Source organism: Malurus melanocephalus, unplaced genomic scaffold (genome assembly GCF_030028575.1).
Source record: "Malurus melanocephalus ecotype Western Australia unplaced genomic scaffold, MMel_1.1 scaffold_122, whole genome shotgun sequence".
Classification (NCBI taxonomy): Eukaryota; Metazoa; Chordata; class Aves; order Passeriformes; family Maluridae; genus Malurus; species Malurus melanocephalus.
This window is the reverse complement of record NW_026623354.1, coordinates 1,048,679-1,076,631: the sequence shown is the minus strand read 5'-3', so window position 1 is coordinate 1,076,631 and position 27,953 is coordinate 1,048,679. Positions and strand designations below refer to the sequence as shown.

General features: G+C 35.9%; 1 protein-coding gene across 3 annotated transcripts in view; it reads right to left on the bottom strand.

Annotated features, from left to right (window-relative positions):
• The window catches only part of ATRNL1 (attractin like 1), a 415,015-nt gene that overhangs the window by 173,285 nt on the left and 213,777 nt on the right, over positions 1 to 27,953 (bottom strand). For all 3 annotated transcript variants that reach the window (XM_057370287.1, XM_057370289.1, XM_057370290.1), the window contains exon 26: positions 26,406 to 26,484. In XM_057370287.1, coding sequence (XP_057226270.1) covers positions 26,406 to 26,484 — 79 coding nt within the window. The remainder of the gene's footprint in view (positions 1 to 26,405; positions 26,485 to 27,953) is intronic.

Genomic DNA, 27,953 nt, shown 5'->3' with positions numbered 1-27,953 from the left:
GTGCTCCTTTTTTATTACTATTTTTAATGCTGTTTCCATTACCCATGTATATTTTCTTTCCTTACTTACTTCCTCACATATGTTTTCCTGCACTACCTTGCCAGCTTGCTTCTTCCTTTAAATTTCTTTTCAGGCACAAGATCTAGATTTCAATTTTTTTTTAAGTTTGGCCAAATGACAAAGGAAGAACTGTGTCTACAATAATAATAAAAACAGGGCAAAAGAACAGGAAGTTCCCAAGGTATTCAAGATTCAACCTGTATTCAAAGGAATGCAATTAAATGCAATCAAATCAACCTAATGCAAAACCAGTATTATATTATACATTATAAATATTATTAATAACTGTTATCAACATGTAACATAGAAACCTTCTCTCCTATGAACTTTTTTATAGAAATTGGGATAAGATTTATTATTCTTTCCTTTGTATCCAAAGTCCATGAAGATTCAAGTATTATTCAAAGCAAATTATTTGTGACTTTTTAAAGAATGTGGAAAGGAAATGAGAAATCATTTAGCATCCACACAATTTTATAACAGTAGAAAAAAAGCACATTTGGGCACACATACACCCATGTACACAGATTTGCACAAGTGGTTTACAAGTCCTGTGTAAAGCACCAATTATGTGCATTTTTTAGGTTCTGGAAACTAAAGTTCACTGTCATTGATAGTGTTAAAAGTATATGCAAATTGGTAAGGATACAAAGCAATAAAGAAAGAATTCAAAATACTAGTTACCCATATACTTACTGGTCTGAGGCTTTTTTAAAAATTGACTGATTAAATGAATGGGTGTTTTCAAAACACATTGAAATACAAACTTTCTCATGCCTGTGAAGTGATGCATAATAYATACACCAGTCCTGAATTAAAAGATGTGTTGTAAACTGAAAAAGCTAAAATTAAGGAAAAATAAAAATAAAATATGTTTAAACAACATTCTGTTTGCCTTAAAAAAATCCACAACATACAACTGAATTTTTAATCCATCTAAAATTACAAAGGTACTATTGCTTTTAATGTGGGTTTTTTCAGTCATACTGCTTCATAAAACACAAAGAAGTATCCTGTGTTTGATCTTAGAAGCTAAAGAAATTTCAGAAGGATTGATTTTTTTTTTAATATACATTTGCAGTAATACAGTGATTTTTAATGTTTCAACATCAATATGTATAAAATCAATGTATAAAATCAATCATTRATTCCATGGCAGGAAAAGAATTCTTGGTTGCCTGCATAATTGCTGCAGAAACAGTGGCAACCTTAACACACCACTGAGGTTGCAGGACTGCAGCATGTGCTGAAACACAGAAAATRCTGTTAAAAATGGATCATTTCCATCCCCTCACTGGCACAGAGTTTCTAAACTGTGACATCATTCTGCATTACACACGGAGCTGTTAGGAGAATAATAACGTTAAAAATAAAGAAAAACAAGCATGGAGAAAGAAGAATTGAAGCTGAGGACTAAGACCAAAGGTCAGCATGAAAACAGGGAAAACCTCAGAGATCTGTGGCTGGAAAAGTGAAACAAAAGGAAACCACGGAGTGAAARTAGAGGCCTGATGGAGACCTTGATAAGCTCCAAGTGGCTCTGAGGATACAAGCTTGTTCAACAYGAGGAACAGAAGTGCAATTCATACGCCTCAATAAGCCAGCTAATCTTGTTAGGGTGTGCATTCATGTAAAATTAGTCTCTGCATCTCTGTCTGAAAGAAACACTTGGATCTTTTTAATTTTTTATGGCCGATGGCAGTAAACTGTTGTAATCTCTTCACAATCGGAGCCTTTGCAATGCAGATCTGCTCTCGAAGTTTCTGCAGCCCACACTTCCAACCCAACAATGGTCAAGCTGAACTCATCTGCTTTGACTCCCTATGTGCTATGTTTCATATTTTCAGAGTGAATTTCTCTGCTAAGGTTCCTGACAGAGATCTAACACACAGGCTGTGTCAGCTGCAATTCTGCCCRTCGCAGAAAAAACCCTGATAAACTCTGGCAACAGAGAAAGCCTGCTGCCCCGAGTCCCAACATGATCACATAATTATTGACCACGTTCTCTTGACCTTTCTATTGCTAGTTCAGGGCCTTGTCTTRTGATTATTCAGTGATTCAGTTATAAAAGACTTCGGTACAAATTACACTTTTTAAATAAAAACATTTATTCAAGAGCAGAGCGTGTCACAGTAACTTAAAATAAARCCTGACTAGGGAATCTATGTGTTTATTATCACAGTAGCTGTGGTGCTGGGCATTTGTAGATTATCTGGCCCATGAGATTTCAGCAATGGGATGGCAAAAAAMCCCTAAGTAGCAGAGTAAGCAAAATCTACCCCAAACTTTCAGGGAAACTTAAAACTAATCATACTGAGACAAACTAAAACCCTGCAAATTTTTATTAAGYGAGGCTACTTTGCATGCTTGCAAGATGTGAAGTAAATTATATTCGCCATTAGAACACAGAATATTTCCTAGCAGGAATAAACCAAACTATAAATAGAAATCTGCATCACTCCAAGTGTTATAAGCACTCTTTTGTATACTCACCATGGATACTAAGATACAGATAATTAGGRTATGCAGGCTAATGCTGCTACTAATTTAAAGGCGAGGGTGAATACAATGTAAATTTTCACTGATGTATCAAAAGGCTAAAATTTTCTAAAGCCAWACACAATCTCTAACAAAAAACAAACAGTGGCAGATGGGTGTCTCTCAAAACATCGACCTCAAAGGAAACCCAAGACAATCTAAATGCACARAAGTCGATGAAAGGATTCCTCAGTGAAAGAGGTCAATATTCCAACAACACAGAAAACAGGAATTGTTCATTGAATAGTGACACTTCCTTTTTCTACCCCTGCTGGAGTGAAATAAGCTTGTTTATCCTCTACTCAACTTGTGTAGGCAGATATGAAACATCTCTGCCAACCTGTGCTAATATTGCTCAACTGTTATTTTGAAAATCTGGTCAGAGAGAAGTAGCACAGATTAAATCTCCCTTAAATCCATATTAACCATGACAGATATACTTTCCATGTGCAACAGTTCCATTTGGTAGTTAGCTGTTGCCTTTGGTCTGTTCTTGAACTTTCGACTCTTTCCCACTTTGTTGAGGAAAATTTTAAGAAATGTAAAATAGCTGCAGTGAAAGAGGAGGAGAGAATAAAACTCAGGCTCCAAACATTGAGGAAAATCTGACTGCATGGCAAATGGATGCATGATCAATAACAGAGAGACAGAGAGAAACACATTATACAAACACATTGAGAAATATTCCAGATGTCAGCAGCACTAAGCCTCAAACGTCAGATAACAACTGTAGGAATACACTCACACTTAGATCTTCAGCTCTACTTTGGGATGAAGATTGTTACTATTCTCTTTTTAGCAAGTAATATTTGCAAATACAAATTTGAATACTGTGGTTTTTTTCCTATGGTCCTTTGCTAGTGACACAGAAAGTTAGCTAAGTTAAAATTGGATTTTTGTCTCACAAGTGCTTATTCCTGAAGGTAAAATTGAGTTGAAGGTGGCATAATTTTATGTTTGCATGCTTTATATTACAAAATTATATATTACTTACAAGGCTTGTATATAATTTTAGACATCTTGTTTAAATATTTTCTTCTGTAGGTTATATTGCGTTTCAGCTAGAAAAGGAAATTAATCTATAGAATCATTGTTAAATGSTTTTATGGAAGCAAAATTCAATAGAACTTATCACCCAAAAAGTTTCATAGGAAAGATAAATCTGTTAAATCACACGAGCATTAAAAAAATAGCAGGTGAAATTAATGACAAGTCCTATATAATACTTTTATAACTGATCCTGATGAATTTAGATAGCAACGTGAAAGTTTCCAACATATATTATGGCAGTTTACTCAGCAGTTTGATTTCATTCCACATTCCTTCTGATCTTTCAGAGAAATAAGGGATGTCCCAGATGAATAAGCAAGAGGATGTCCCAAAACCTTGATGTATGCAAGGAAATCACAGCAGCAAGAAAAACTATCTAGGATGGCTTTGATGCTGACACTGCCTTTCAGCAAAGGACTACCCAGACCACCAAGGAGATGCAGGCTAGGACCAACCCACAGCAGCTGAAGCCCCAGAGGAAACCAGAGTATGATGTCTCTATTGTGAAAAAAATGAAATTATTAGCACGAATTTCCATTGGAAACAGATTAAAAATTTTTATTCATACCAATGAAAAGAACCTTTGTTAAAAAACCCAAAATATTCTGTCCCATTCAAAGTCCTACAGACAGGAAATGAAAAACACGTAAACACTTCAGTCATTGCCATGCATGTTGTAAGACACACTTCAAAAATTGGGAAAGGATGGCTGCTTTCCCACTTTCAGGAATTTYTATTCTATCAAAAGTCACAATATCCACATGATTAAGGTCCCGCTACTTGGACAGAATAAAATGCGTAACACATAAATTACATTAATGCMGATTTAATGAAGTTTTGATTTGTGGGTTTTGTCCCCTGACGCTTCATCTTTCTTCACTCATCAGGATATCAGATTCCCTTGGGGAGTCCTGATGTGCTCAGGGATGGGTTATTGACTCTCTGCACAGTGGTTTGTTAGTCACTGCCAAACACAACTCGTGTTGTTGTGTTCTGGTCCCTCCCTCAAAGAGAGAAATAGGATGGGTCTCAGTCCTCTAAAAAGCCACTTATTTTCCCAATATTTGTTGAAGCTCATTGTCTTTGCTGCTTTTTTTTTTTTTTTTTTTTTTTTTTTTTTTTTTTTTTTTTTTTTTTTTTTTTTTTTTCCAGTAATTGTGTAATGACATTTAGCAATGGCTTAAAATTTTTGGGAGGATACAAAGAGAGAAAAAGATCACCCTATTTCCCTAGTCAAAAATTGGTGAGAAGATTCTCTGAAGCCGTAGATTAACCAATACTCCTGGAAGTGCTCACAGCTCCACTCTCAGCTCTGCAGTGCCATTCCAGAGCTGGTCACTCAGGGTGACAGGAAGGCCCCTGAAGTTGGAGAGTGGCACTGACAGGCTGAGCAGTGACACCACTCACGTCTGCAGAGCAGCAAAGGTCTGAGCTGACAGAGCTGACCCCTGTCACCGCTGTGCTGCGGGAGGCTRCAGGACAGCTGGAACAGTCTGCTGCCATAAGAAAAGCCTCTCAATGCAAATCAGATGCTTCCTGGTAAAAGATTCACTTTTTGACCCTAATTATGAATGGAAATCTCTCTGCTTCTCTCTCTGCTACATGTGTTACTATGGAAAGCACAGAATGGAAACCTTTAATTTATTGCCAAGTATATTTGGCAGTAACATTTGATATCTAACACATTCATCCAATAATTTGTGTTCTAATCTGCTAACATTTGTTCCTCAAAGGGGCTAGAACCTGCAGATTTTGTTTTAACCATAAGAAACACCATTATACCAYACTTTCTGCCACCAGCGTTCTTCTGCCTGTCTGGATTTATCAAAGAATGCAAGCTGGTAGCAGAATTCCACATATGTTCACTTTGTATAATCCTCAAAAAACAAAGGAGCTCAGAACTGCAAACAAAGTGAATTTAATTCCTGCAGAGACCATTTGCAGCATTTCTTCTTTGTGGGTAGTAAGAGGAAACACTGGCTTTGCTTACAGAATTTTGATAATCTTGCTAAAATCCTCATCATAATCTTGTACATTTTGTATATTTAAAAGCATGTTTTTGATCACAACTATAGAAAACAGCAAAAGAATATACCTAGTGTAAGATATACAGATTTACAGGGATATATTAATCCTTGTTTTTTCCTGATCTGAAACAATATTAAAGGATAAATTGACACACTGTGTATCTAAAATCTCTATGCTGTGTATCTGYCTCTAAAAACAAGAGGTACTGCAAGCTGYTCTGTCTCAGAACATGTGAAATGTGCTATGCATAAATAAAAGGCAATTAATCATGCTAATGACAATACTAATTAAAAATTAAACAATTTGCAGAGTCATCCTGGTGCAAGTAAGGTTACCTGAGTATCTGCTATGGCCACTAAAAGAACAACAGCAGCACAGGCAMAGCCACATTAGCAGATGCCAGTTGGAGAGGGACAGAGGAAAGGTGAGAGAGCACCTGAGAGAATTGGCTGCGAGTGAACAGAATCTGATTCACAGAAAAAAATAACTGCCTGGGTTTGCTTGACATAAAAATGGGCAAAAAAAAAAAAAATGGTAACTGTCTCTGTAAGGATTCAAACAATGTATAAAAGGTACCTGTCACCCTCTGTGAGCAAACAGTTGAAGTGGGTATTTAGCCACAAGCACACAAAACTCAGCAAGTTTTCACCTGAAGTACACTGGAAAAAAAAAATGCCCYTTTGTACAATGCATAAAGAGTGAATTACAAGTTGGGGTGGGGAAAATATCAACGCAGCATCATTGAAAATAACATCCATTTTATCCTAACAGATGGCCAAGTGGCAATATAATGCCTTGTTAACTTTGTAGCAAGGGCACAAAGCATTCGTGCCTTTCTAACCACCTGAAAGGGAAAAAACCAAACCACCACACCCCAAATCCCAAATCTGTGAGCTCTTTGTTGGGCAGAAGTGTTGTTATTCACACYCCTCTTACCAGAGTATGTTTTATGAAACTCAGATGACATTCCATTCCACTTGAAKAAAGGCAGGCAGAGGACTGCAGCAGGTCCCATCCTGCCCAACAATGAATAACACAATAATTTGCAATTATGTCACTGTGTTGTTCTTACAGTGTTGCCATCTAGAGCGTGTGGTGTGGATGTGAAAGGTGATGAGGACATCAGTTCAGRTAATAGGGCAGAACTCTCCCTGAGATCACCAGGACTTCATCAATTTAATTTAATTAGTTTTGGATCAAAGTACACTTCATAATTCTCTGTGCTACAAAATCCAAAACAAAACTCAGTGCAATTGTAGGTAATTGATACAGCAAACTGAGTAGAGGGACATGAACACTGAGTGCAAATTCACTGGGAACTGTGGGTAAATATCTTTGCTGCCTTCAAYACATCCCATTTTAAGGGTAAACAACTCTTCAGTTATCAGTAATGTCAATTTTTGAAGGATCAGAAATTATGTATCCAAAACTACTAAAGGACACAATCCAAAATATTATGTGATGCTGATTTAGTCTATTTCTCTGCACTTAAAAAAATACCAATTAAAACTGAACATAAAACTTTAAGAACCTCAAAACATCTGAAAGTTTCAAAATATCTGATAAATATGCATAATTTCATTTTKAAGTTTTAAAATCAGAACAAATGCCTGCCAAAAGCAATTCAGAACAGCACAAAATATTGCTTCAGGTATTAAAATCTCTGCTGCACTAGTTACTTTCATTTGCACTTTTTTTAAAAAGCCATGCTATGAGAAAACAAAAATAGATTTCCAAGGTGCATTGGAGAAATATTCTGAACCCCTGCACCACCAGAKAAAAGTTTTCAAAGATACAGAAAAATCCCTGCTTAAAGCAGGMTCAGTGTTCATTTCTTTGTGTAATCTTTAATGAAATTTAACAAACAAATCATACCAATTACATAAAATACAGACAGTGTGTACGGTTGCAGTTGTAAAATAAAATTATTTACCTGTGAAGACTATTCAGATATTTTTAGTTCTACAGTTGAATAAAATTATTCTGCAGGGGCAGAATTTGCCACAGAGTTTACTCCCCTGACATAAAGTTGAGTTCCAGGCTTGCACTCCCAAAATTCATTTTAAAAGGATAAGAAAACACACAAAAGATGAAAAAATATTAATAGAGTTAAAGTAGCAAATGGCAACTTTAAAATGTAATTTGAAAGGGGAGCTGACTCTCTCCCAAGCTATTGAACATTTATTGGATACAATAYGCAGTGAAATGGAATCAAACTCGATATTAAACTCAGGATACAGCCTAGGTTGGGATATTAATAATCTCTTCCAAGAAGAGCAAATGAACCTATGGGACAGGGAAAGTTTGAAGGGTGAGGGTGTAAAAGAATGAACATTGCAGTTCATTTATTATGTCAACTAACAGAGCTGAAAAATCTCCCCAAGAACCAAACTTCAGCAGCTTCTCCCACAGGGACATAGGCTGAAGGTCATAAGTGTTTATTGGTATTTTTTCAGTCCTTCAGTCCACTCTTGTGGTGTCTTTTTCAGGGGTGAGGGGTTTATGGGGGAAGGGGKGGATTGTTTGGGTGTTTTTTAGATTGTGTGTATGTATATACAAGACACAAGGGTAAGCAGTTATGGAGAGAAACTCGCATCACATCTTGGTCTCAGTTTAGGCTGTTTTCTGTATTTCATGGGAATCCCTGTGCTGTAATTTGAGGTATCTAAATCAAGTTTCAAGCCCCAGAGCAAAGGGAGGCTCCTCCAGAAGGCTGCAAGCCTCCTGGCAGCCCCAGCTGCCCTTGACTTTGGCAAGCAGACAAATTTCTGTGTGCAGGACAGACACTGAGACACAGCAATGGCAGATCCATTTATACATTCCAGGCACTTAAGCTGCAGAAGCAAATATTGGGAACAACATGTAGGTTACGAACTATAAATTCACCCCTGACATCAAACAAAATGATGGGATGAGAGTTTTCTGCATTTTCTCATMCACCTGTACTCCTCCAGAAAATGCATTGACTCGAAAGAAACAATCTTGCTAGCTGTTCCTGAAATTCATTTTAATAAACTGCAACTTGTTTTTTTCTTATTTAAGCCATGTATTACAGTTCTTCAATTTCTGCTTTGCTTCACATTCCACTGTATGTGTTYCTCTAATGAGGAGACAACTTTTAAAATTAAAAGCATTAATAAAATGCAGCTTCTAGATATTTTTAAATTAAAAAAAAGTCAGATGTGAATAAGCATCTGGGGATCTGAATAGTTATTTCTTTTATTCCGAAAGCTTCCAGCAAAAGASCTATTTCTGGAGAATTAAAGGTATAATCCTCTACCCATGAACTGACAGATATTTTATGGCTGGTGCCTTTTTTGATAGTATGWGCTTTTAAGCCATTCATACCTGTTTTAAAATAACAGTTTCACACCCACMTGATGTAAATCTCTTTCTATTGGAACTTGTTTGAACTCCCTTTTATTCCCTCCCTTTGAGTGGATAATAAACCATGGCTTGCCCAACAGTGCAGCATAAATGAAATATGGCAATGCCATTCCTTGTGGCCATACTCAACCCTTATTTTGAYTCCTGTCAACAAGGAGAGCCCTAAGTGCTCATGTACAAATTCAGGGAGGTCAAGAGTCCTCAGTTTCCATTTCCTTTCCTACACTGATCCTGGGAAGTAAGGGAAGTGCTCTCCTGGCAGAAGACAACAATATCCTGCTGCTGCATCCTCCGTTCTTCATTACACCAAGTTGCACTGTCCCTTTTGTCCTCTTTAACCTTTTGTATGGTGATTTTGACAGTCGAGAAGCAGTTTAATCTTTAATGATCATTATGCACCAGCAAGGCACTCAGGCAGAGGCAGTGCTTTCTCTAAAGAGTCATCAATCTAGAGAAATCATTTTGACAATTGAGTTCAAGTACAATAGCCAAAAGGCAGAGGCCTAACCTTTCAGAAGTGCCAATTTTAACAAAAACACAACAAAGCTGAGATGTGATTCATAAGAGCATATTCAAGCACTGGCAAAATAGAAAAGATAACTAATGATGAATAACAGAAAGGAGAAACAGATGTATCTGATGGGGAGGGAATGGGAACAGGGGAAAATCAAAGATAACAGCTATACAATCAAAATCAGGAGGACAGGGAAAGAAAGMTATAAGATTAATTAAATATGCTCATTAGAACCTCTTCCATATTTCCTGGCAGAGGCTAACAGGACAGAAAAATGAATATGGCTGTTCAAGTTTGTCATTTACTTGGAGAGGCTTCTCAGGAAARAGCTTTGTCGTAGCTAATCTTTTCTTCTGGAAGCTTTCTGAGTAACTGGCAGATACAGTGAGCATTTGAATACTTGTGTAACAAATTAGTAAGCAGAACTGAATTACAGCTAAACACAAAAAGTGTGTTCTTACAGCATAATGACACAAATAAAGCAGTATTTTTGTAGAGGTATTTCTTCTGGAAGAATGACATTTCATACCAGTATCATGGAAAGAAGAGCCATTATTTAAAAGACTGGGCTTTTAGCATTATGTTCTCTCTCTTCAAAGATAAAAACCAAAGAGRGCCCCACTCCATCAAGGATGAATTTCCATTTTGAACAGAATGATGATTACAAACTCCCTAAGACAGCAGGAAGATGTATTTTTCCTTATCTAACCAGTGTGTCCCAGCGTGCAGAGCTGCACAATCCCTTCAGAGAGGAGCACTAAGCATGCTGGCCTCACACACACAGAACAATGCCCTCTGCCAGACACACTGCACTGCAATTTGCACAAGTTCCTCCCTCCTTATCACACACAGCAGCCATTCAGCATCAAAGGCACCTTCACTCAGCATTCAACAAACATTTATCTTGGAGAAGAAACTGCACAAGCACCTTAATGAGACGTATTAAATATGCTCAACAGCTAAAATGGGAATGAAACTCTCCAGAACTTCAGAACTTTGTTCATTATTATCAAAAGCACATAAGAACCACTTGACAAACTTTAATGTGAACATGGGGGGGAAGGTGTCACTGTGTGATTTTGCTTAACTAAAACATTACTCTAATTTAATCCGACAAAAAAGCCCTACTTATCATTTGATTCACTATCTTTCATAAACAATTTTRCTTTCCTACCTTTTCCCTTTGTTCACTTAATTGCTAGATTGTTTTAAGAATGTATGAAGATCAAAAGCTGATTTCATGACACTTTGAGGTGTGAAAATCAAAGGCAATCATAACAAAAGATGATTAAAAAATAACTTTTTGTTCTAAAAAAAGATTTAGAGTATATTTTTTTTTCTTGCTTAAAATAAAATCAGTGTTTGTGAATGGTGTGAACTACAAGCTGTGTTGGATTCTTCAAAGCAATCCCACCCCACCTGATGCAAAGCAGGTACAGAACAGCTACAGTTACCATKCACAATTAATTGCATTGTGGAATTTGTGTATCTCAAMGTTTTTCAAATGCTATAAGTCTTAYATACAATTTACTRATGGAGCATTACACTTTCTAGATCAGAGCAATTCAAATAATATTAAAGGGCAAAGCTTTAAACCCAGTAAATTACTGGGGAAATCCAGTAGCAGCTGCCATAGGATTTCTCCTCCTTGCAATTTTATCTCTTGAAAGTTTCAGTCTGCCTCCTGGAACATGTGGAAAAAGCAATAAATGTAGGCASTTATGCCTGCACGTTCCTCATTTGCTCATTGCCCATTTGTGCCATGGTAATACAGTGACCTAGGGAAAGGGAAAGGCAAATTCTGTTTGGGATTCTGGTTGCAGGCTACTCATCCCAGAAGGCAAAACTCACTGGCAACAGCAAATTCTTCATTCAATGAATTCAATACTTCATTCAATGAATGTTTACCTGTATTTTGAAAGGTTTATCTGATTTTTTTTTAACATTAACGTGAGGGCACTGATGAATAGGTAAMATTAGCTCCTAACATCAGCTCTGGGTAAAATACTGCCCTGAGTAAATCAGGCAAGAGTTTCCATAGAGAAATTGATGTGTGAATAGTCAATGTTTTTCATATGAAATTAAAAAAAAAGGCAATTGATTTCCTAGAAATACCAGTAGTGTGTCTTTGGCAGACCTCGGTGTCAAGCAGCCTCTTCAACTGGTGCAGAGCAGTCCAGTGGATGCTGCTTTTGAAATTCAGAGCTTCCAAAAGTGATAACAGAGGACCAAGTCCCACTGGGGGATAAAGCCTACAAGAAGCAGGATCTGATCAGAGAAACATTTTGTAAACACTTACACCACTTTCCCACCTGGAGGACACTGAGGAAAACAGTATGAAAGTGCTGCATGRCAGCTGCTTGCCTGAGGCCTCCTTCCATTATGGGGAGAAAAACAAAGCCAGTTTTTTCAGACACATATATCCTGCAGCTCAGGTTGGGTAAAAATAAAAAAAGAAAAAAAAAAAAAAAGGAATTTTAAAAACTCCCCAAAACCAGACAATATTTCCCTTCTCTTGGAGTAAGAAAACCCATAAACTATGAATCTCTGTACTGGGATGCTGTAGGATTGAGCAGTAAATGGGCACTTAGAGAGTGTAAGAATTGGGATGCAATGAAAAAGTGAATACAACGCTCAACTTGGTAGCAGAAATAGCATCTGCAAAATAYATGGAATAGAGGAAGATCTCCCAAAGATAGCAGAAACTTTTCAAAATAATGTCAGTCTGACCTGAGCAGGATGCTAGCAAAATAGAGGGATATAAAGTCGCTTTTGTAAGCCTTAGCTATGAATGTGAATTTTACATGGGTTGACAGGGAATTTTTGACTGTACAAACTACTAGAAAAAACCTATTTACTGCTGAGATGATAGACTATATTTCTTCATATCCTATTTTGCTTGCAATCCAGCTAAATCACTTTATTTCTTCATGTTAGAAATATATATTTACTTGCTTCTACCATCAAAAAAAAAAGTTTAATCTAAATGAAGATGCTTACCTTCCACTAAAAGTGGTATTTTTCAGCCTGAAGAGAAATATCTTTGTCAAAAAAAATGTTTGGTAAKAGCTTCTATACCACAGTATTATTTCCAGCTTGTAAGTAGATATACAAAATACAAAATAACAGGCAAATTTTAGATGCTTCATTCATTTGCTATTTGCATTCATTTCAATTGATAAAATAATTTAAAGCAATTAAATAAAGTTAGGATTTAGCTTTTGCATCACACTGTGCTTGATTCAAATTTTTTTACCCCAAACCACTCTTTAGGGACAAACWTGGAAAAAACTAATAGCATATTCAAATGTTGGTAACAGCCCAAACACTATATTTCAGGAACACAAATGTCCTAAATTAAAACAATATTAATTTTAGTAAGCATTTGCATTTGAGACATTTTTTCTCAAATTGTATGAGTTTATACAATTTTCTATCAATGATTCAATATAAAAGGAAGCCAAATGTTATATGTAAATTAATGACTATACAAGAAAAGAAAGCATGTTTAAATTAYGCTAGCTTCATGTGAGAAAACAACAAGCCATTCTGAAAATAAGGAAAATACAATGTACTTTCCATCTGTAGGATAGATAAATCATCTGTCATAGAATACAGGAAAGCAAGAAAAATTACTCACAAACATGCAGCAGCTACCTTTTATCAGAATTCTGTACATGTGCTAAAGAGTGCTGTTGCAAAAGCATGTGTTTTAAAATGCTGGTGAAGGAAAACCAAAATTAGTGCAAAAATATGTATGACCAAAAAAAAAACCTAACAGAAAAATGAAAACAAGCAAAATCCCAAGCAAAATGACACAATTTGCTCTATTTCTCATCTAGGTGTGATTTTTAGTTTTAAACTGCTGTTTAAAGCTGTCTTGCCTTGCTTGCCACTCTTGCAGAGAAACCAGCAGAACTGCACAATGGAAGGGACGTCAGGTACAGAACAAATAATCCAGCCCAAATCATTAAATAAATTGTCAAAAATGAAAAAAAAAATCCAAACCACAGGATGACTCAGTCAGTGGGATGGACATCATTCATATAACTTAAATGGCATAAAAGGTRAGGGCCTAGTTTTGATCCTAATTTTCTAGTATCTGAAATTTTGTAAAGTTTAACCATGGTACATGACACCAATAACTTCAAAGGCTGCATTTATGCATATGAGATTTGTAAAGAAGAAAGCTGCTACTTAAAGCCTTTTTAATGCAAAAAACCAACTGAATATATGGATAATTACTTGTCTTTATCGCCATTTGGGACATAGCTTTGCAATGAAAGTATAAATACCAAATTAATGTAGATTTTTAAATAGTCTTTGATGAGGTAGTGCAGGTATATTAGAGCACTAYTACAGACACATGGTGCTGCAATATTATGTWGCCTTRGTGTATGAGAAATTCTGGATTCCYCATCCCTGGAAGTGCTCAAGGCCAGGTTGGATGGGTTTTGGAGCACCCTGGTCTYGTGGAACCTGTCCTTGCCCATGACAGCAGGAGTTGAACTTGATCTTCAGAAAGCCCTCCTAACCCAACCCATTCTGTGATTCTATAGCAAATAAAATGCTCCTGGTATGGAAAAAAAAATAAACCAAAAAAAAAACCCAACAAAACCTCTGATTTCAAGGGTTTATGGTTTTTTTTTTAAACATAAGATGATAAGGTTAAAAGAGACCTACAGAGTCTGCCAAGGGGCTCCCCACCACCCTACAATGGCCTTCTAATTTCTGTCCTTTATTTGCCCACCCCACTCCTAAAGGCTTACCATGACTAAATGTCTGGAATTTCTAAGATTATCTATTGTAGAACTACACTTCTAATATCATTTTAATTCATTATTTTTCACTGCATCACCTGAATGTTCTTTGCTTCAGCATGGGCACTTCACCTTTCATCCTTTCTACGACAGATTCAGATAAATGCATTATTCAATTTCCCATCTTCCAGGCTGTTATCACATCTCTCCATGATCTTTTATAGCATGCACCTATAAACACACATACTGTCCCTTTCTCTCCTCTGAACATTTCCAGATATTTCACAGACTGTTTGAACTATTGTGTCTAAACTACCCATGATGTCCAGTTGAGACCACACTCCGTGAAGCTCCAGAATTAGATGTCTTAGAGTTACGTATGAAAGCCAGAAATACATTCCTTTTTTGTAACCAGTTTGCTGTTGACTTATATTCAGCTTGTGAACCTTTCATTGATCAGCTCTGAAGAATTGTAGCACAGTCAGCTTTTTCTTAGTGCTGTTTCTGTGAAGATGATTATTTCTACCAGGTAAAAACTTGGCTTTCACCAGTACAGATATTGCATCCAGTTTCTAAAGGTTGTTTTGAAGTCTGATCCTGCTTACAGCACACTTGTGACTCAGCTCCTAGTATGCAAATTTAACAGATTTAATCTCCAATTGCATAACTCAGGGCACTGATGGAAACACTGATGAGTTCTGGAGCTGGGACAAAGCTTTGAAGTGGCTAATGTACATAACTACAGCCCACACATGGTTAATCCCTCATTCCACTCATAATGATCAGTCTTGCACCTACTCCACAGCTATGTAATCATGACAATGCTTCCTTGCCTTGTCTACTAAAGTATCCTGTGACAGACATTTTATAGCCTTTATAATGCCCAAATGTACAAGCACCAGATGTTTTCTCCATTCAAAAGGACTTTTATCCTACCTTGGAAGAAATGCATATTTTTTTTGTGTGATTTGGTTAATGAAAAAAAAAAAAAAAAAAAATCTAGGCTTCTAATCTTTTTGTTTTGTTTTGTTTCATAGGCGCTTACAAACAGCTTTGTTTTTGTTGATGGATGTTTCTGGGAACTCAGGAACTGTAATTCTCTGGCTCCTCTTTTCCTCCCTTTCCACTGAGATGATTTATGTTCACTGTTTTCTGTAAGCTGACAGCACACTGGATGTTCTAATCAGAGGTGGACATTTCATACATGGGTGATTTAGTCATTAACAACATTAACSAAGTGGACTTGCTTTTCATGTCAATGTGAAAAAGGGACAAGTTCAGAAAKATTATTAATGGTCACTGATAAAGTATTAAGTCAAAATGTGGTGTGTCTGATGGTACAGTATTTTTGCAACATGCATGCTCCCAATGTCAATTATTCCTTAATGTTGTGAAGGCATAAAATTATTATGATAGGCAAAAAGTAGTGCAGAATCAGTATTGTGCATCATTGACATATTCAGAAAGCATAAAACCTCAAGAAATGGGTGATAAATTTTGATTAAGCTGAAAATAAAATGCCTATAAGATATTTCATATTTTCATAATGTATTTTAGCAAATATTGAAACATGTATGAAACATAACACATTAAAACAACAGACTGTTTTTCACATGTTTGTATCTCTTCACCCAGAAAAAAATAAGAGAAAGATGCAGTGTCCATTTCAYGCAGTTTTCCTGTCTAAATGAACAGAAACACAAATAAATTGCCCAGGGACAGACAGGATTATTGGGGAATAAAGCAAAACAGTCATCAGAGTAGACTCTCCCAATTAACAGCAGCAGAATCATTAACGAAAAGTGCATCATCAAAACCTGCACAACTGATTGGGTTCTACAGGTGRGGAACTGATGGCCCAGGCACTGAAGATATTGGCAAAAGGGCACCTGCAACACAGAAAGGAATGACTTCCAAACCCAAACTTCTCCCAGCTGGGAAATTCTATTCCCCTGCCTACCAGACCATGGCTGCACAAAAATAAAAGACTAAGAAGTTACAGCTATTTGGATAAGTCTAATTAACTGAGATTTTCAAAAAGTATGTGAAGCACAAAAAAAAAAACCAAAAAGACAACTAAACAAGCTCAAGCTACAGGATTCATTGTGGTTTCAGTTTTGCTAATTGGATGTGGGGTCAATTGACTGTCAAAGCAGCCTGGGCTAATTTACTGATGTCAAAATTGAACTGCCACGGTGCACTCAATCCAATGAATCCCAAACAAAATATCAAATGACATTCTGTTTTCCAAAAACTTACTTGTGTAAAAATTGAACAGCATGGAYAAAAATAATCATCTATTCAAATATTCATATTCCCTATAGTACTTYTGCTACTATACAACTGTACTAAAATAACATTACATTAATTTTAATTAAATTTTGCATTTCAAAGCATTTTTTTCCACACATAGTACATTTTAATGCGACTTCTGTCAATACTTGAAGATAAAAGGAAAGCCAAAGGTTATATGTTAATTATTAATTATCTGTTGAAAATAATGTAATGAGCTTAGTTTATATCAGGTCACACTAACTCTCAACTATTGTTTGTGAATGGCTGGAACAATAGAAAGTATAGCTCCAGGAAGGATAAAMATTGCATTACTATATCCTTGAGAAAGAAAAGCTACTCTACCTTTTGTAGGCTGTGTCATACACCCACAGTCTTTTTTAAAGTTCTGTGAGGTTGTGTGTTTTTTGGTTTGGGTTTTTTTTTTTTTTTTTTTTGGTTTTTTTTTTTTTTTTTTCTGACCTAATGTTTCACAGCCATTTTGTGTTGGCAGGTTCCTCCGCAAATGAAGATGCTATGCAAGTTTTTTCACCGTGATCCTGCTGTTATTTGCTTCCATCCAGAGACAGGGAAGAAGCCTAGAAGGTGCCCAGRTGAACTGCACAGGCAGTGATTGCTCAGGAGGGRTGACCCCAAGGAATGTTTGGATGTACAAACATCTACAGAGGGTAAAGAAGGCCCCCACAGAATTTGTTGATAGCAACAACTCTGACATTCACAGCAGTGAACGCTTTCTGCTGACAGAGTAAACCAATTAATAGTGCAGGCACTGAAAAAATATGTTGGTGAAGTTATTTAATTTCCAGCTGCATTGATCTTTGCATCTGCTTTGCATTGATTATTAAAGCCCTAGCTTTAGCAGGGGCTCCTCCACATATGAGAAACTTCAGTGCCTGCAAATTTTTTAAAAGAATAATTCTGTATATTATCAACATGAAATTTGAGACATAAAAAGGGCAACGTGCTTATTTTAGAAGGCAGGGACTGGACAGGGCAAAATGATCCATACTGGGCAAAATGAAATGCAAGCACTTTGGAATAGATTCAGCCTTGATATGAATCCTACCTAATTGCTACTTAATTGCACACATACAGAAATGTACCTAAAAATCAACCCTGGCAAAAAAAAATTATTTGCAAGGAAATGTATTTTTGTGGAAGAAAAAATTCCATACATTACAAGAAATAAAAATTATTGCTTGCATGATTTAWTATAATTTTTAGAAAACATGATTAGCATTAAATTTTAAATAAACAGAACTTCAGTAGAAAGGTGGAGCAGAATAACAGAGAGAAACTGTGTTGTTCTTCCAGGCTTGGACATTGAGTTACTTCCCTGCTCTTTGGAGGAAGGACAATTCCAACTCAGTTTCTTTCATGCTTCCCCTATTGCATGTGACTCACCTGGGCCAAAATTCCCCACYCAGTGCAACTAAAATTTCTGCAAACTCTGAGAAAAGCTGTGGACAATCTRCAGGGGAGTATTTGCATTTTTCTCTTGAAGAGCTCTTACTGCAAATTGCCAAACTTTTTCATTCTCTCTTCATATCAAAGCTCTTGCAACATTTTTGTTGTTTGCAGCTACATCCACTCTTTTCTTACAGGGCTTTGAGAAATGGAGGGTTTGTTTGTGTTTTAATAGGGGACAAAAGATTGACACTATGATGCAAATACAGAGGAAACACAAACATAAAGAAGAATCTCACTCCTTTGGGCCAATATTCAACACCTGCKCTTTTGTTTTTGCTAAAAGACAGAAATGAATCATCTATTTTGGTGCAATCCTCTTTATTTACAGAAAACACATCCACCATCCTCATTCCTTTGGCACTGTGGAAACAAATCCAAATGACTTTTCTTGTCATAAATTCAAAAGAAGTTATTTGTCTTCTTCCCAGGGTCCCACTAAGGACTGCCTTTCTCATTGTCTGCTGCTTTTTGCTGACAGGTAAGTTGCTAAAAATTCTCCTAATGCTCTTATGTTTACAACCAATCCCACAGAAAGCTCTGAGCCCATGCAGCCCAAAGCCCCTCAGGCTCTGCCAAGTGGACCTTGCCTCAAGGCAGCTTTTTCATTAGGGCCAGTTCCCTCTTTGGCTAAAATAAACTTAATTTTACCTTCCTGTTAGCTTTAAAACTTAACTCAATACACTTGCAAGGGTTAACCAGAGTGTAGGAATTCCTATTGTCCATTATAACATCAGCATTATCTCCAGAAGTATTTTATATTCATATTCAGAAAGCTCAACTTTGATAATAAATTCTACTGAACAGAATACCACAAATATTAATTTTAATGTACTGTTATCAGCAGTAAAAACTACATCCCAGCTTCCTCCTGTGCATATCCCAGGAATCACATATAATGAAACTAATTTRTTTTGATTATTGCCTTTTGGGAATCTTGAGGCTAACCACAATATGCAAATGTAAGAAAAACTTCCGCTATTATGTTAAGAAAAGTGAACAATTTTCTTCTCCTGGTCATAAGTACATACAATTAAAACACCTACTTAGTTTCTTTTCCCTAATTTATTTTTTTAATAAAGGGAAGTAGCTCACAATTTTAAAACCCACTGTCATCTGTTATCTTCTTTACCTCCTGAATTTTTGTGGAATGAAGAAACAGATCTGCTAGCAAGCTTTCACAAATACTTTGCATTAGCTAAAAGTGGGTGTTTTATGTGTACACACAACTGATTTCCAGCATCTTTTACACATAATTGTTTCACAAAACATGCTCACATGGATGTAATTTAAGGAAAAAAAAAATAACTAGAAGTCCTAGAGATAGGAAGAACTAGAAGTCCTAGAGATAGGAAGAACTAGAAGTCCTAGAGATAGGAACAAAAGTTTGTAGCTCATCCTTGACTGACTGATTTGGATTTACTTCTTTCTGATCCAAACCTGAGTGCCAGAAAAGGTGAAGTCAAATACCATCTATCTACTTCCAACTTCCAGGGGGGTTGTTAAGCATTAAAAGAAAAAAAACCCCAAACTATCCTGATGATTATCCTGCCAAAGAATACTGCAGTACATTATTTAAGAAAAATATATACCTATATGAGTTCTAAAGAAGGACAATGGCCAGAGACCAGATAAAGTATATATAATACGATGTTCTTCAATTCTCCTCTGGACAGGGTGATTTCAAGATGGTACTGATAAACCTGTGGAAGGGAAGGTCTCTGCAAGGGAACCACATCATTACTTTGTGCCTTGTAACAAATTTATTCCATGCTTTAAGATTTCCTTTGTCTACCTGTAGGGTTTTCAAAGGTACGTTTTCTCTTGATTTAGAGCTTGGCCTCTGTTTTTTCTCTGCCTCCCTGGTGATTTTAGTACAGTTAATTCCTTCAGTCCACACACTACTTATACACTGTTCCAGATCTCTGCCATCTCCTGAAAGGACACAGAGCTTTAGAACTGTGTGAGGCCCAACAACACTTGGGGCAGCTCTACCCAGTCACTTGATGGTGAATTCCTGCTGAAGATGACAATTCATAGGCAGAGTTGACCAAGACAGATGGGATGGCTTCCTGGGATAAATGCCTCGGGCAGGAGATCCAGAGGTGACAGTAACAATGATGGGCTCTTCAATTTCATGCCAATTGTTAAAATAATTGTTCATGTGAGCCTCTAAGCAATCCATGGTGTTTTGAGATATCTGAATTAGATTAGCTTTCTCTAATTCACTCCCCAAGATATTTTTTTTTTAAATATAATATTGAGTCTGTCACCGGCACCATTTAATACTGTTTTTCACGAGAACAAGCATATTATGAGCTGCACTAATATAAAAATTAATCAGATGCTTACTTTTATGAAATGACAGTACTGTAAATACAACCTCAGTTTTACAAAACTAAAGCAAAGAAAGTGAAGATTTATCCTCAGTATAGAAGATTTGACTGATTGGGTTATTTGTATCGTTAACAAGAAGTCAGGACCCCGCAAGTATCAGAGTATAAAAAGGGAACACTGCGAAAATTGGGTGGGATAAATTGTCATTTGGAAGTGTCTTTTATAGTGACTGCAGAGGGAGTMCTAAGACAAGATCTAGTGTCAACTAACCAGGCATATTGCTTGAAAGGTTCATTCAGAGAGGAACCTAAATTTTAGGTCAGAGAGAATGCAGAAAACGTCAGCCTAAAATAAATGCCCCAGTTATCCTCACTAAAACTAGATCCACAGTTGAAATAAGCAGTCATAGCTCTATTGATTTCAGAAGAGCCTGAGCAATATAACAAGTTGAGATTCTGGTCCTATGAATAGCTCCTTTGACTTCAGTAGGATTACTCACACAGCCTATGAGTAAGTACATACAGATGTATAAGATATTTGCTAAGCAACAGACAAGAGGACACCAAAAAAGAAAAATTGTCTGTGAGCTTAACAACTTTTAAACATAAATCATATAGTCCTGCAGACATGAAAATTATTACACATTGGGGTGCTTTAATTATGCATGTTAATATTTCTTGGGTTTCGAATATCTTCTGTGGTTGTGTTGAAGCTCACAGTGTTACATTTGCTCCTCCAGTTATTGCTCAGGAATWCACCATATTCTCTGTGTTTTAGTATTGCTGAAATAAAGGTACTGCATTCCATAAGCAATATCATATGCGCAAAAAGCCATTACTGCCTTTTCTAAAAGGAACACTTTAAAATATTGTCATCTGAATAGAAAGCAAAAAAGCTGTGGCTGAAATTCACATATTCTCTACATTCATTACTAYTATCGACATAACTGAACTTCCTTGTTCTTATTAGAGTTACCATAGAAATGAGCCTAAAGCTATTACATGAATTGTTACTGCTATTAAGTAGTAGTGTACTTCAGTTTCATTGGTCCATTTGTAAGAAGTTTTGAATATTTAAGAGAATAAAACTACCTTGATAATAAAATTAAAGCTRGAAAGGTGGAGGGTTTTTTAAACAAAACATAAGCTTATTTAATAAAAAGAAGCAATAAGTTGAGTGGCACCCACACACATGTATAAAGCAAGCATTTTCTACAATTCCATGTTTTTATGTTTGTATATGCTATTCTTTCAGACAGGCAAATGGTGCACAGCTGACTGTRTAATGAGATGCTATATATAAATGATATTAACCTTTAAAGTTAGGCAAGAACTTTACACACACAATCCATGCCTTCAAACATTTTTACCTAAATATGCAATCATGCACTACTTCCTCATTGCTCAAGAGCTTTGTAGTGTATTACATGAGGAAATAAGAATCTAAGTCATCTAAGATGCGCAATMTCTTTCTAGTGTGTAACTAAAATAATGTATAAAAAAAGCAATTTACATTAAAAAAGAAAAAAGTAAAATTCTACTTAAACTAACTGATGCAATACACAAATGTATATTTCAGACTAGATATAAGGAAAAAGATTTTTACACTGAAGGTGGTAAACCCCTAGAACAGGTTGTCCAGAGAGGTGGTGGAACATTCTCTGGGAACATTCAAGGTCAGGTTGGATGATGCTCTGAGCAATCTGTCCTGGTGGAAGTTGTTCATTGCAGGAAGGTTGGTCTAGACAACCCTTAAARATCCTTTCCAACTCAAAAATTCAAACAGTTCTATGTTCCTATGATTCCAGATAACAACACRTGACACACTGGCACATTATTTTGTGAGTGGAGGGAAGAAGGTACTTTATGTGCATCAGTGATTACAGGTTTTGGATTAAAGGTAACAATTTTTTAAAATATTTGATGGAATCAATAGTACAAAAGGTGTCTGAGCAGCAACTGTTTTACCTTAGGAAGGACAAACACTTGGCAAAAATAATGCAGCTAGAAGCCTGTGGTTTATAATCCCATCCGTTTGAGTTTGTTAGTGACCTCAGTGTAATCGTATCAGCAAAAAGAAAAGTTCAACACACTATTAAAAAGAAATCATTTGGATGCAAATTTTATCTGCAGTGTGGTGCTTTTCAATCAGAAGAAGTTCATGAGACAAAACCTTTGAGCCACTACAATCTGGCAGGCAACCTATCAAGCCTTTCAGTAAAATGATCTTTGAACAGATTCTCTTGTACCCATTCTCAGCAGAAGATTGAATGAATACTTTAGATATGAAACATGCAGAGAAAACAAATAATATTCTCTTCGTATTTCTTATTTGGTAAATCTGGGTGATATATCTTCTCTTGTGTAAACAGAGTCAGATTGGAGCTTCATGGATGGGCTCTTGGGTGAATTCAGGGTAAAAAATCCAAGAGGCCTAACAAATCATYTGGGATAAAATGACAGCTTTTGGTTTTTCATCCAGTGAACTAAAAAGTCAAATATTATTGAGAAAGCTAGTAGTAGAAAGATTTGTGAGTCTTTGGAGAAAAAAGAAGGATGAGAGATTAAAACCTAGAGTACAAATGTGATATTTTAGCACAGGGTAGGACTCTCAGAAAAACATTTTCCCATTTCTAAACCTTGCAATACTTAGGAATTCCTTTATACATCTTTACCTTTCTTCTGCTCCTGCATAAACTCCTGTAAATGTTATCCTGCTCTGTTGTGAATGTTCCAGATTCCTTCTGTTTTGTTTTCTTGGGGTTTTGGGCTTTTTATTTTTTAATCAAGATAGTGCTACAAGAAATATGCTTTGCAAATCATCTCGTCATATTCTGTATTATTCCTTTCAAGGAACAAGCTCCCTCAGATGAGCAATATTCCACTATCTTACTTCAACCCTTCTTAAAAACCTTTTTWAAAATGTCACAAATCCATGGGTGGGGAAAGGTGTCAAGGGATGGCAGGCAGGAGGCTGTTCATGTTCTCTTGCTCAAAGTTTCATTGATCTTTTTGGAACTATAAAATAAAAGAATGATACTTTCCATTTTCCCTCAATGCAGAAGGTGAATAACTTTGATGATATAAGGTAAGACAGTCTATCTGCTGTTTCTTGCCCTTTCAGAAGGTAGGAGAGAAGAAGAGAAGCTCTTCCAGGAGTTAAAGTATAAATATACAGTTCACAAACCTTAGATAAAATATATCTTAAGAGACAGCAATGTAGGTAAGAAAAAATAAGAAACAAACAAAAAAAAAATATTACCAAAACTCAAGGTCTTGACTTAGGGAAAAATGATTTCAATTAAATAAATTGAAAGACCAATAGATATGGGGAAAGGGAAGTTAAGTTCAGTGTTGACAAATGTTAGTTAAAGTATTTCAGAAGACTATTTTTATTTTCATATATATGCAATGTAACAGTTTCTTACATGTTATAGAGCCAAAACTCAAATTGCTCGGCAAGATTTGGGCAGTGCTCTGAGCAGCTGAATGAGCCCTGAATTAGGAAAGAAAATGGAGGGAAAATTTCTAAATTACTGGGAAAACTGAGACATCCCCTCTCCACAATGCAAACAACTTGCTCCAGTTTTCTATTGGATCGAGGCCAAGCTTTGTTCAATTTGGAATCAATAACATTCCAATTTAGCAGAGCATTGAAGTCAGAAGGCAAAACAGGACAAAGCCCTGAGTTTTCAGCTACACACAGGGTTCTACAAATCTCAAAAAAATTATTGGCTTACCTCAACAGCCTGATAACATTCATTACTAAAAGATCACAAGATYTGGATAGTAATGTTCCTCTTCCTTCAGGGAAAAAAATGGGAGGAACAATAAAAGGATACATAGCTTTTAACAGCATGCTTTTCTGTATTTGTTTATGCTCTTGTTTTATTTTTATTTCTGTAGTTTGGGTCCATATTGAAAGAAACATCTAAAGAGCCAAATATTCCTGTCTTTCAATGATGAAAGAGATGGAAAATCTGACAAATGGGCTTTAAAAATAGATACTTCAAAAATCTTTTCAACAGTAGATTGCCTCTACTTGTGTGTTATTCATGCAATTTATTTGCAACACTTAATTGAAAAATCTTATAAAATATGCTACATATAAAAAGAAGYTTTCTGAGCTAGATTAAAGGAAAATATCACATGGAACAATGTAAAAAACCTGTATTTGACATGAACTGCAGCTGGTGGTGAAGAGCAGATTGAAAACAACAGGTTTCCTTCAGCATTTGCAAATAATAATGTTACTGTACTTTAGTTATGAGAGAAAACCAAGTTTCTTAAGTTCTACTCAAGGAAAGCYGAGGTTCAGCACCAACCACAAACCTGAGGGTTCTAACCCAGTGGCCAAGTACATCTTTCTCTTCTGCTCTTCTGAAGAAGCTGATTCCTGTTTATATGGCATTTATCAAACAGCTCATTTGAGTTTTATACAGTCTTAGAAGTACTTTTGATGACATTAGGAAAATAAACCTTGGAAAACTTCAGAAACTTTTTGTATGAGAATGTTTTCTTTATCAAGTGATGCCTAAAGACCACATTAAAAATATTCTATTTCAAAAATCTAGGAGAGCAATCACACAAAACAGACTGGACCCTCTAGATCTGGAAATGGGTRCATTCATATCTGTTCTTAAAAACATCAATAAACCAACCTCATTAACATGAGAAAGTAAATCAATGAACTACTGCATTCCATCACAACACAATTTTGCACAGAACTATCAAAGTATTGAGACAAATTTAAATGAAATATTATGAAGTTGAATWATGTGGTTTAAAGTAACTTTCATCCATATTTTGCAAGTAATAAGAAGTAGATGAGAATTTGCCCTTAGAAAATTCTTAAAAATGTTCTTATGAATTAAAAATAATAATACCAAAAGGAAACATGCACCTATAATATCCATTTTCCTTTGTAGCATCAGTTCAAGCTAARCTTGGCATTAGTACATTATAATTTCAGTGAAGGGAAATTATAAGTGGTAGTTACCTGGCACTTTTAAAGCACATATAAATTCACTGAAGATATACAGTGAAAAAAAAATTAAGATTTTTAAACATTCATAGTACCAGTATGCTAAGAAAAAAAATCATGATGTAGACCAAAGCTTGTCTTATAAAAAAGAAAAATCAAGATTATAGTACATTAAGCAATTCCTCTTCCCAAAAATAATAAGGATTAGAATCTCCAAGGAGGGAAAACATCAGCATCCAAAAATTTTAGAWCTCATTTATGAGAACAAAATAAAATATGACAACTATGACTATACACTCATATACATGCAGTAGCATACATATCATAAATTTAATCTTACTTAAAGGTAATTAATTGTTAAGCAGGTAAGAACAAATATTTGGGGCAAATTTTTCAACATAGCCTTATGACAATAGAATTYAGAGAACAAACAATAAGGTAATTTTATGAATGAGTATTTACTGAAGATTTCAATTGTGCCACAGGTTTAGTGATAAAACTGATTCTAATAGAGAGAATTTGGCTCCTTTGAGGGGAAGTTCAGGTTGGATATTAGGAAWCATTTATTTACAGATAAGGTGGTCAAACACTAGAACAGGCTTCCTAGAAAGGCGTCAGTGTATAAAAAATTATTATTTCTTTGGACAATACCCTTAATAACATGGTTTAACCTTTAGTCAGTCCTGAAGTAGTCAGGCTGAATAATCCTTGTAGGCCCCTTTCAACTGAAATATTTGATTCAATTCTATTCTAAATATGCCACCATAAGGAAAATTTACTTTTCTGCAGCCTAGTGCTGCAAATGCTTCAATTTCTGACAGGGGAAATAAATAGTTTTATGTGCTGAAGTTTTCCTCTTCAGCACAAATAAGTATAAATGGGTATTTAAATGGCACATACAAGAGAAAGTGGAGCCATGATTGTTCATCAAAGTTCTTAACTTATTCTGAAARATAAAGCTTCTACAATAATCTTAAAATTATTGATACCTCTCTCCGTCGAGAAGCCCAACAGGTTTGTTTGATTTTCCAAACGACAGCAGCTACCAGCAGTAAGGATAAGAAACAACTGCAATTACAAAAGAAAAARAAAATAATTGTAAYATAATGGTGTGAAAAAGCTYATGTTTTTAGGGTATCGAAGGTAACCAAAAGACATTCAGTCATGAGAAAAAACCTCCAAAAATTGAGGAAAACTAAACTCTACCAGGATGTCCATCAACAATCCCCCTTCAAAACCAAAAGCAAATGCACATCACATGCTATAGTTTTGTCCTGGAAATGCTATCACTGTTTCCATTAGCACGGGATAAACTCCAGTACAACCCACATACCCAGAACCGTCTCGAGAAGTATGCACTGCATGCTCCAGGTTTAGTAGATGGGAAAAGAGGGTGAGGTATAGGGAAAAAAAAAAAAAAAAAAGTATATTTCTCTCATTTTTTAAATTCTGCATTCTGGGATGCAGGAATGATAACTACACAGGGCWTATAATTAGTTTGAGGAACTGGGTTTGCAATGACAATAGGCCTGTGTTATCATATTGAGCATTTCTATGGTTAATTGCCCAGGGAAAACATCTCCAAGGGCATCGTCACATTACAGCCCCAAAGAACAACAGAAGAACAAAAATTAAAATTATTAAACACCTTCAGTTCACCATCAGAGTCTTCTCTCTTGCTCCAATATCTTTGTATTGTAACATTTACTCTATAAAGTATTATGGTAGAAAAATCATTGAACTCTCAAATTCTTTTAGTGACTGTCTGGATACTGACAAAGGCTTCTCAAGTTGACACCAGTGTAACCACTCAGAAGATTTTTAAAATTTTTAGACAGTTTTTTTTATGTAAGTATCTGGATTTACTAATTGTGTGAAGAACTTTCACAGATGCTGGCATTCCTGCTGTACATAATGGTTTCAATTAATACAACACTGTAACTATTGAAATATACTAGACATCCACAATTTCTATTCTGCCAAAAAGCTTCAAAATATATTCTTTAATATGGGAAATACCAACATTTATGGAAGTATTATAGTTCAGAGGACTACTGTGCATAAGTGCACAATAACACCAATTTCTCCCTTTAAAAGCAAGTGACAGTAAATTTTTATTCGGTGCCTAGGGATGAGCAGAACTAAAGAAACCCCCACTGACCACCAGAATAAATCCAGTTTTGCAGCAATATCTCTAAAGCTTTTAAAGTCCAGAAGCACTTAGGAATAGTATTTCCCAGAAATATTTCCCCTCCTCTGAACTGCACTGTGCAGCTGGTACCTGCAGAAGATGCTTTAGGGCAACATCACTGAGGTTCTGCTATAGATCAGGATGCTGGGCATGAAGTAAGGGAAACACATTTCTCACTTCTCCTCTACAGTACTTCCAAAACCCACTAAATCAGGGAAACAACAGCAACTCTGTTTGCAATTATGAACTCAGTGCTCCTGGAATTTAGAAAAGGTTAATACATTCAAGGGAGCTGGACACAAGAAACTATGAGAGCCTGGYACCGTGTGACTGCTTTATTATGACC